The sequence below is a fragment of the Diadema antillarum genome, unplaced genomic scaffold, assembly GCF_040938485.1.
Source record: "Diadema antillarum isolate AM-2024a unplaced genomic scaffold, OU_Dant_1.0 seq00000511_RagTag, whole genome shotgun sequence".
NCBI lineage: Eukaryota > Metazoa > Echinodermata > Echinoidea > Diadematoida > Diadematidae > Diadema > Diadema antillarum.
The window spans coordinates 1-11367 of record NW_027271465.1 but is presented as its reverse complement, the minus strand read 5'-3'; the positions used below and the strand labels follow the sequence as shown (position 1 = coordinate 11367).

Here is an 11367-nt window from a genome sequence, read left to right as displayed (position 1 = left end):
GAAATCAGTAAATGGCATCCCTTGATCTAAACTGAGAGGAGACAAGCAGGCAGTCCCTTTGTCCGGGCTCAAAATCGAAATAGGTATTTTTGTTTGTGTCTTTTTACATTATATGCAGCTGTAGTATGTTACTGCTGTGTCTTCAGAGATGTAGATGATCTTAGATGGACTGAATTTTGTCCCTAGATGTGTTTTGCCTTGACTCTTCAGCACTTTTGCAATTCTCGAGCCTATTGTTCATATTAGCAGCACACACTGCCATTTTTCATACTGATGTAGTAGTTGATGAATCACAGAATTAAACTATAGAAACAGTTTTTGTCTCCAGTCACACAGTAAGAGTCAAATACTAGATCTGTACCTTCCCCAGTCCCTCCTCTTACAACAACAGGTGTGTTATTAAAGAGTACCAAGTTCTGGTTTCATGTATAGGGTAAATATGGTGCACGGTGTGGCTTTGAGCATGACAAGGAGGCCTAGAAATGGACCAGAGAAGTATTGGAAGTGGGCTGGTTGTTTATGTGAATCCCCCACGTCTCCTCTCTATTTACTGTCAAAGTGGACATTTTCGCTCGAGTGATTTATTTTACCTCGGCGGGGTAAGGTGAATTTTGCAAGTTTTAATTCCACAGAATATCAAAATATGTACTAGTATTACATATAGGACGCAAAAATGTTCACGCTAGTTGCACTTCACGCGAAATGCACACAAATTTCCACACCATGAAGTTCCCACTTTGACAGTATGTGGAACTGTCATCGCCATTTGTTCATCAGTGATTAGTGTATGGATCTCATGTTGGGATGTATTTCTCCACACCACAAATAATTCTTCAGTACATTAACTAGAGCATTCATTGTGGCACCCTTGGAATGTTGCCTCTAAGTCTTTAACCTGTTGAGGACGGCCTGATTTTGCTACAACACGCATTTCCAATAGATACCTGCCCGAGTATACTCGGGACTCGTCCTCATAGGGTTAATAGGAGGTGACCAACAAAATTTCATTCAACATTGCATAGTAGTGTTTGTTGGGAGATATCTCCCACTTCTTATAATCCAGCTGCCAAAAGGATTATTTCTTGGTATGTCCACAACATGATTCACATCATACTCCATTAGTAAACTAGAGTGACATTTACAGCATTCTTTATTTATGACTGACACTATGACTTTCTTTCTGTATGTTAAATTGACAAATTATACTTCTAATTTATTCCTTTCTTGCATGACCCAAAAGCAGGCATGCTCATTCGTTACAAGCCAACTAGAATACAAAGTGCATACAAGGACAGGAAAGATACGTAGGAGGGGAAATGTGTATTTAATAAGTCTTGGGCAGATGGTGTGACTGATCATCTTTGCAGAAGTTGGCTCGGAGACTAGGGAATGAAAATGGCACTTGTAAACAAAGAACATGTGATTTCAAGGAATGAAGTACTTTTTGCTTATAAATACATGTAATACTAACTGTTCACATTGATGAAATCAAGTTGTTGAATGTGAGGATAATATTATCAAAGGAAGATGAGTACAGAGTAAAGATTTGTAAATAAAAATCAAAAGTGGTATCAAAGAAACAAGTGTGTAATGAGGTGATATGTCTTGAGTGCTCTTCTTGACAGAAAGAATGAGACTCCATTGAATAGACTATTTGAGTCTCCATTGAATAGACTATTTGAGAGTCTCCACTGAATAGACTTTTTGAGAGTCTCCATTGAATAGACAGTTTGAGAGTCATGAAGTGACAATTGTACTGCACCAACACATTGTAACCTTGAAAATGCTACAAAAAGTTTCATTTCGTTCCTCCTCTGATTTGGATATGCATGGACAACATACGGTTTAATTTGCCCAAGTATTGTTTGAAGTTGAATTTGCATTCTCTTTCACTAGCTCGTATGGATTCTCACATAGGTTTGTGAGTATGCACCAGTTGAAGCAAGGACCTCTCGTTCTGTGTGAAAAATCAACAAACCCAAACAAGCAAATTCCCCTACACCCACCCCCCCCCCCCCCCCCCCCACCCCAATGTAGCATAGGGATACCATAAAGTGGCAAGGCAGCCCTGGCTATGATATACAGTGTATTCAAGAATCCTTATAACAAACTGTGTACAGCTTTATCACTGATCTCTATGTAACTACACATGGGTGAAGGAGCTTGACTGGGGAGTTAACAGTTACTGACGAATGTATGCTGCCATGCACATAAAACTGTATACGCTAACTGGTACTACATTGTATTTGTGGTTTTCAAATGTACCCCAGCAGGCAGGGCAGTGAATGAATCAGGCTACCCATGAATACCCTGCTACCACATTTTGAACTCGTGATGCACAAATATGGGGCTGCAATTTCATGAAACGGACATCAGTTAAGTACATGTAACAGACTTTTTTAAAGGTTTTCTGATTCTTAATCTCTTACTAGGAGCCATCTGGTTCTTTCCTTCTAAAAACAGAAATTTCTCTCCCTTGTAGAGAGATCTCTGTTTATCTACTACAGTAAACCTCGCATGAGTCGAAGCTCTCGGGACTGACAAAAATGCGTCGACTTAAGTGAAATTCGACTCTCGCGAGAGTCGATTTTTTTTTCGACTCACAGTTATGTACATGTATTATAGTACATTTGCATGCATGTGTGTGTGTGTGTGCGTGCGTGTGTGTGTTTGCATTCAAATTTGTCTGTTTTTGAAGATAATGTTCTTATTTTGTTCTAAATTGAACATGGAATTTGTATCAATCCTAGTAGTTAAACGTAGTTCTGAGAATGTCTGCGCTAATGTGGCAATGTGCATGTGCTATGTCTATGGTGCAAGATAGGTAGCCATCTCTGTCAACCTACCCTGAGACAAACACTCTCCCAGGCCCATCCCACCTCCATTGAACAAAAGTATACAGCCAGCCTTGCACGCACAAACAAGCTCCGCCCACTTGGCCTGTCACTAAAATATTAAAGCAGCGATTGGTTGACCAAGGAGTTCTGGCTTGACATGGATAAAGTATGGATGTGCTGTGTGTATGGATAAAGTATATGGATCGATGTGCTGTTTGTATACATGTATACATATATGTGTATGTATTCGACATGCGTGCAGAGCGGTACGGTGAGTGTGCATGCTTTCCTGCAGCAGGCCAGGGACGGGGTTCTGCGACATGCCGATTTTTTTGTTCTCCTCTAAATGTAATGAGAATGCCAGACAAATCTTCTTCGGCTCAAGTGATGTAAACTACGTGTATTTTGTACAAAAGGGACTGAATGTTTTACTTCGACACAGCCGAAATTCGACTCTCGTACTTCGGCTTATCCAAATATTTCTTAGAGAAAATACATAGGGAAAAATCGGGACTTTTCATTTTGCTTCGAGTTAAGTGATTTTCGACTCACTCGACGTCGACTTATCCGAGGTTTACTGTACTTTATCCCAAATATGAAATGTGAAGATACAAGTCATATCATTGGTTTATATCTGTAATAGTGTACTGCTGGTGACTGCTTGTATGTGATGTCTTTGACTTCTTGAGAAAATGGGACTGAATGGGTTAAGTTCTAATTCATGTAAGAAAATACACACACACACACAAACATACACGCACCTACAGATACAAACACACAGAAACATAAATATCCTCTGACATACACACACGTAAGCACGCACACACACACACACACACTCACACACACAAAGGATTTATTCTTGATTCATTTCATGCAGTGTGCTGTGTTTTAAGAAAAGTATTTCTATAAATCAAAAGTGCTATGTTGATTTTATGGCCTTGTGCAGTGGTTCTGACATAAAATAAATAAACTTCAAGCTTATCCACCTCAAGTAAATACAAAAGAGAGATTGACAAAATATTTTCTGGGGCAAAAAGTAAGACAACTTTTCAAGTTGAATTATTCCATGATTTATACTCTTCATGATACCAACTAATGCACCATACGCTGTATAACTATCTCAGAGAGGTAGACATAAAGAAGGCAGTTAATATACACTGTACAAAGCACACACTAAGGAGAATTATTAAGAAGTCTGGAAGATCATACACTACATTAATTAATCACTACTAAAATCAGATGTAAATGTTTTTAAATGGAACATCATGGGGAATCATGTTCTTATTTCTTTACTTCAGTGTTGCTATGAAAAGATCATCATGCATTTTTAGTCTTACAGTAAAACATATGCATGAACACCTAATACTGTGAAATCTCATATCAAAGACACTTCTCATGATGGAAGTGTTGGCTAGGACACATTTTCATTGCATTCTTTTATTTGTTTGTTTTGTTAAGTAGGAAAAAGAATTGTGCTCACACTTTATAAATAATATAAACGTAGGACATATAGTAGTCCATTTCAAATTTTTCCATGCACAGGCACTTCTGCCAACACGCTGCCCTCAGTAATTTCAAAGTACAGTGTACTGTGTCTTTAGAACACATGAATCTTTAACTTTGACCTTTGCAAATATCATTGTAACATGCTCCATTCATTATAAACTGCCTTCTACACAGCTTTGTACCCTGTACACTTCCAATTTGTGCTGAGTGCATGCAGGTCGTCAGTTAGCATTGGTGTTACTTCAAAAATAAACGAAAAAAATCACATACTGCTGCTAAGTTGCACCATACGAAATAGGAGTTCTAGGCCCATAGCAGACATCTAGAAAATTAATGGTAGTGGTTGCAGCTCAAAGTTCCTAGAGACAAAAATGATTCACTTTCCTATACTTTGATGTCATTCTGGGAATTTGTAACTGGCCACCATTTAATCACTTTATTATAATTCACTGTATTACTTGCTCCTTACACATGATTTTTGATGTGGAGGGGTTAGGGTTTCATCTCACCAAATATCCAGCTGGTGCACACTGCATTCCAAATCCCAAACTCTCTTAAGTCAAAGTCGGCTCATGGTTGTACCTTGCGGAAGGGGAAAACCAGAAATGTCGCTACGGCGACTGGTGTATGCCTCCGCCATAATGCATGGTTCTCCTAATAGGTCTATAGTACAATGTCTTGACAATGTGTGATGACAGTTTCACACAATTGGCAAAATATTAAAATGACAGATTTGCCACAAATGTGCTGAATGTTCACTTCCCTAGAACTAGGTTCAATTGGATGAATGATTAAAACGTCAGAGTGCAGGTATTTGGGGGAAGTGATGATTTTTACTCGACTTTTGACCCTTTTATAAGTTTATGCATTGAGTAATTTTCAAGGTATTGAGAAAAAGTATAATTTCAGTATCAAATGGTAAAATAGTATTATCTAAACCTGGCCTTTGACCTTTGACCTCACAGTTCCAAAGAGAATCACTGTTAGGTAGAACATGCATAAATATGTAAGTTTCATGATAATACCTTGCAATTTAGCACTTTCACTTGACCTTTGACCTTTTGACCTTTGACCTTTTGGCAAAAAACTTCCCACAGAATATATATCGGGTTATACATGCATACATCAAGTTGAAAAAAAAATCCTTCAGGCATTGCATAAATATAAGGAAAGTAGTGATATTTTGAGGAGTTCACCTTGACCTTTGACAACTGACCTTTGACCCATGACCCCCAACTTCCCATCCGTACATGCATATATACTAAGTTCCATGAAGATACCTTGAACCATTTGCGAGATATGAAGAAAAACATGAAATTTCAACCTTTTTTTCACAAAATAACCTGTGACCTTTGACCTTTGACCCTGTGACCCTAAAATCCAAACAAAGTATCATCCCCCAGGATATACACTCATACCAAGTTTGATGCAAAACCACCTCACGGTTCTTGAGATATCGACAAAAACAAAACGGGACGTACGTACGGACGGACGGACGGACGACCCGAAAACATAATGCCTCCGGCCACTTCGTTAACGGACGCATTAAAAAAAAATAGATACCTCTGTAGCTGACCACAAGAGTTATGTGTAAGGGTAGCACATTATCCTTGGAAACTGTCCTACCACTTAGTTTTCCTTTGCAGATAACAATCACAGATTCACAGTAAATTTACAAGTGAAGGAATACTAAAAGAAATTGTGCATAATGCTACTAAAGCACATGTACATTCATGAGAAAATTTCTTTGAGAGCAGAATCAATTTCTGGATACTTGAATGTGTAGCCACTCTCTAGGGTCTTCTTTGGCAACGCTCTCTGACCCTGTAGCAGCATGACTGCCCGGTCCTCCCCAAACACCGTCCTCACCATGAACCCTGGGAGAGGGAAGAGTGTGGGGCGCCACAGGGCCGCGCCCATGGCTTTGGTGAAGGTGTGGTTGCTGATTGGGTGAGGCGAGATCCCATTGAGGACTCCATTCACGCCTTCGTTCTCGATGGCATGGACGAAGATTCCAGCGATGTCGTCGATGTGGATCCACGGGAAGATCTGTTTGCCGGAGCCGATGATGCCTCCGACACCAAAGTAGAACGGCCACTGCATCTGTTGTATCGCACCCCCACCCTTACCAAGGACAACAGCTGTCATGCGATAGCAAAAAAGAAAAACCTTCAACACAAAACTTGCACCATTTTTCTCTTCCATTACTACACAATGTACAATGATAAAGAGGAACCATGTTCAGGAGTAATGCAAACACGATAGTGTCGACTTGATCTTTCAGCTTCATGCTGTTCCTGTGTAATGAAGATTCATTTGTTTTCTATTTACCAATACACAGTCTAGAATTATGAAATTTCTGAGAAATAAATGTAGACTATGCAGTTACACACCACAGGTACAATGTGAAAAATGACTGTCTAAGTTTTTCAGTTTTCAGTCTTTCTTAATGTAGGACTGCCATCATGTTTAACAGGTCATTATATGATTTTCAAGGAAGTACATAAATGAACTACTTGCAGATCCAGGTCCCACATTACAAACTCATCAGACTTAAAACAAATAAGACATAATATCATTATACAGCGGCTTATCCTTGAGATCAACCTTACCTGTCCTTACCACCACCTTCCTGACCTCTGGACCTTGACCATCGACCTTTGACCCTGCACCATCCATTGCCTTCTCCCACTCGACACACAACTTCCCGAGGTAGTCCTGGTCAGTCACACTGCTCTCTTCGGTGTACTCAGCAGTGGTTGATGGCGGATAGTAACCTTGGAGGAGAAAGTCGATATCTTTTCAGCAGTGTGAAATACTAGTATATCGGTACGGAGTTGGTGCCCGCTCCCTTGCACTGACAAGGCATTTCTTTTGGCATTTGTAATATTTACATAATCATAAAAAATACACATATTGATGATCATCACACCACTGTATACACCTGTGTCTCTGACAAAGTCTTGTAAACTGACAAACCTAAAAGTCATTTTTTTTTTCTTTTCATGATGTCATCATCCTTCATGAACCCCTAGTTATTGGTTCCATCCCAGGCAGGAAACCTACTAGTCATATTGTGGCATAGAATATATCTACATATATATCCACAGCAGATATCTAAAGTTGTCAACTCTATAAAATGAATGAACATGACAACAAAAGACATTTATTTTACAATCATCATTCAAAACACACATTAACAGTTTTCTGACCAGACAGATGTCCAACATATTTGATTCACACATTCTTTTGAGGACACGATCTGACATGCATACAAAACACACAAAAACACTTATGTTTTGTAGGGTCATAATCAGATGGCCTCGAACTTGTAGGTGCTCCTGTTACTGATGATACATACTCTGGAAAAGGAAAATCCCATAAATAAAGACGAAAAAAATGTCACCATTTAAACTCCCATCAAAATGTACAAGTTGGGTTACATGTTTACTTGCTTCATTTGCTACTGAAGATGACTTACCTATTCCTGACATTCCTACGAAGACGCCGGGTGGCTTCTCAGAATTTGAGATGGCTTCCGCCAGGAGGCCTGTTGTGCCTACTCTGCTGTCCCACACCAACTTTTTGAATTCATCAGTCCACCTGTAAAGCCAAAGTAAACAATCTGAGTCAAGACTCACTTGTGCTATCACTGTGGACTTTATGAATCTAGTGATAGACCAAACCCTTCCATTACACTTTCGGAAGCATAACTGTCTCTCCGATATCACAGAATGGCAAACACAAGTTTGAAACATTTTGACTTCATCACCTGGAAATTATCAGTGATCAGGGCCCTGTTTTATGAAGAGTTAAAATTGATTATAAAGTTGATTTCTGATGATAAGTCTATGGCAGCCTGTGTGTTAGGGAAATTTAAAATCGATTTTATCTTTTCATGAAACAGGGCCCTGATCTCTCTAGAAATGTACGAAGTGAAATACAGTGATAGAAAATAGCACTGATATACCAACAGTGGCAGCCTGGAAACATATTCACCTCTGCCTCCACATATACTTCCCATTCATATCTTAAAAGAGCTTGAAGTATGGCTAGTTCCATACTTACACCTTTTCCTTCAAAGAGAAGACAACTACTCAGACCTACCAGAAATAGTCTGTGATATACCAGCTTGCTCAGGTAGTACAGTGGACTCCCATTATAACAACGCCTTCGGGAATGGCAGTTTTCTTTCATTATATCGAAATTTCATTATATAACCGAACAAATAAATAATAAAAATACATAGAGTGGATAATGTTGCGGCCTCAATTTTGACTTCGTTGTAACCAGAATTTCGTCATAAACGTGTTTGTTATAATGGGAGTGCACTGTAATCTCCAGGCATGCAATGTTTACCATACCTCTTCGCTGGGTTGAGAATATTTTCTCCTGCCAAGTTGACAACTGCATGACATTCTGGTAATCCATCTTGCCTGATTTCATCCTGAAACATTCAATTCAAGGAAAAGTGAAATGAAAGTTAAGGCACTGTCTTCTGTTTACCATTCATTTTTTCTTCCCAGTAGCATAAATAAAATTTTCACCATCATTATCAACAAAAGACTTACCAAAGAGCAGGAATCATTAGAGAATATTATTTGAGAACATCAACAAAAAAAAGAAGAAAAAGATATCTTTACATGTTGGGAGGCTGTCTGCATGGTAGATCACCAGTGGGTTTTGGACTTGAGTTATACTGCACTGACCAACTCTGCTCTGGAAACTGCATCATTTTTATGTAAACTCACATCATTAGTCTTCAGTCTTTTTGATGAGTAAGAATAATGAAACCGAACTGATTGAATGAATGAATAATGACCTGACATTTTTTTTTTATAAACTACACATGGGGTTGGCAAGCTATTTTCAAGATAAAAAAAGAAAGAACCAAACAAACTTTGATGTTTACTGCATGTTGTGTGAGAACAAAGCTTCACAAGAAAGTTTTGGCTACAGAGTCAAGTGACTATAGGCGTTTTCACATCAGCCCGATAAAAATCCAAGCTCGAGATATTTTTCGCAGAAGATAGTCGGCAAAATAGCGCGCTATTTCGAAACATCGGGCTGATGTGAAAACGCCTTATGGCAACACCATTTCTCTTATGATGCATGGTATGGAATTCCCCACATTGATTTGTTGCCTTCCTTCATATTTGCCCTTTTTGTCTGTCTGTCTGTCTGTCTGTCTCTCATATCTCACATTCTTTCTTACTGTTTAGAATAGTTTGTTACACCGCAAACAAACATGAGAAGTCATATACATGATTATTCTTTGAAAACTATAGCTTTAGTGGCAACTTAACCAGGGGCTGATCCAGGAATTCTGTAAAGGGGAGGCTTCGTTACAAAATTAAAAGGGGGGGGGGGGGGGGGAGGGGGCGCACGCATCCCCATTTTTTTTTTATTTCTTTTGTTTTAGCAAGAAATAAAGAGGGGGCACATGCCCAGTGCGTCCACCTCTGGATCCGCCACTGTTAACAACACCCCTATCGAGTATCATTCTCAGCCGATGATATACAGTTCAGAACCACAAAATGTGATGGGAGCATAATACACAGACTGTACCGAATTGCATCAACGTAAAGTGATGAACTACCATCAGGTTTGTCCTCTGCAAATAGTATCATACAAAAAAAGTATTACATGAAAGCGGCCATTCTTACATCATCTTACCCATGTAACTTTGTTCCTGCCTGAACTCCTGGATACAAGAATGGCTGAGTGACCTTTGGCCTCAAGTTGCTGTCTCAGGGCTTTTCCAACAAACCCAGTTCCCCCACCTGGACAATCAGAAAAACATGGGTGGTTAAAATACAAAATGTACATTTTCCTATGGTCAAGAAAATGTAAATTATAATACTGTAAAACGAGGAATGTTCACATGCATTTTAATTTCGCGAATTTCACGACGGCCAAAATTCGCGAAATTAAAATGCACGCGAAAAATCTTGCCTACACAATATGCATAATTGGATGCCAGTGGCAATTCGCGAAATTTTCATGTTGGGAGAAAGGCTGTCGGCTCCAATTCGCAAAATTTTCACGCCGCGAATGTATTGTGTTTTACAGTATACTCCAATCATCACAATTTATTGTTTGAATAAACTGTATGAAATGATTAATGTCATGAAATCTTCAGTAACAAATCTTTCTTTTTTTTTTGCTTTGTTTGTTTTGTGACAAACAAATTGCCTCATAGACAGTAACACGATGTGAGGTGTGGGAGGCATGAACTGGTTGCATTTTATCATATGAAAGTCTAATCAATGAGCTCTGAAGCAGACACATTCATGGTATGAAAGAAAAGGTAGAAACAACACAGCAAACTTCACTTCCAGTATTGGGTTGGATAGTGTACATACTGCAACATTTGCAGATGTTGTGTTTTGATCTTACTCTGTAAGAGAATGATACAGTATCTGCTTAATGTTGGACTGTATCTCATGCACAGTCCTTACGACTAAATCTACACAGATGTTAAAAAGTGATGCTTCGCACATGGCATAGAGCAAGCATGGACACTTGCTTACAAGTCAGAATATTGCATTAAATTGTTGGCAAATCATACCTCGGACCTCATCACCATTATACCTGACTTATCTACTGAATAAATGTTCCATGAACTTCTAGCAGAAAAGGAGTGCCAAGTGCATACAACCCCCAAAAGAAATCTTAGATCATCAAATCACAACCCTCAATGCAGCTACCAAATACCTTGAATATAGCTGGCAATAACTTCACAGTTGTTGCATCAAAATTCAAAGCTGTGGAATAATCCCTTTGAAAAATCTTTATCCATCCACACACTCCCTTGAAAGGCTCTGAAAAAAAACCCAACAACAACAACAAAACTACTACACATCCACTCTCTAACTCTGCAGGCCTTTAGGTCATTTTTCCACCCTAGATGAACTGAATGTGTGATGTCTAAGTGATAGACTGAACATTGCTCAAAATTTTTTTATTGCATTTTTTATTTCTGTATTGTTGTAATCCCTCTGAGCCTTATAGGAAGAGC

General features: G+C 39.0%; 1 protein-coding gene across 1 annotated transcript; it reads right to left on the bottom strand.

Moving 5' to 3' along the window:
• Nucleotides 1-6077: 6077 nt before the first annotated feature.
• LOC139734117 (epimerase family protein SDR39U1-like) lies at nt 6078-10129 on the bottom strand (the record flags this gene model as incomplete). Its single annotated transcript, XM_071644933.1, has 5 exons — nt 6078-6487; nt 6959-7123; nt 7828-7949; nt 8711-8793; nt 10023-10129. Coding segments are annotated over 5 exons (887 nt in total), but the record flags the coding sequence as incomplete, so codon positions are not given.
• Nucleotides 10130-11367: the final 1238 nt, after the last annotated feature.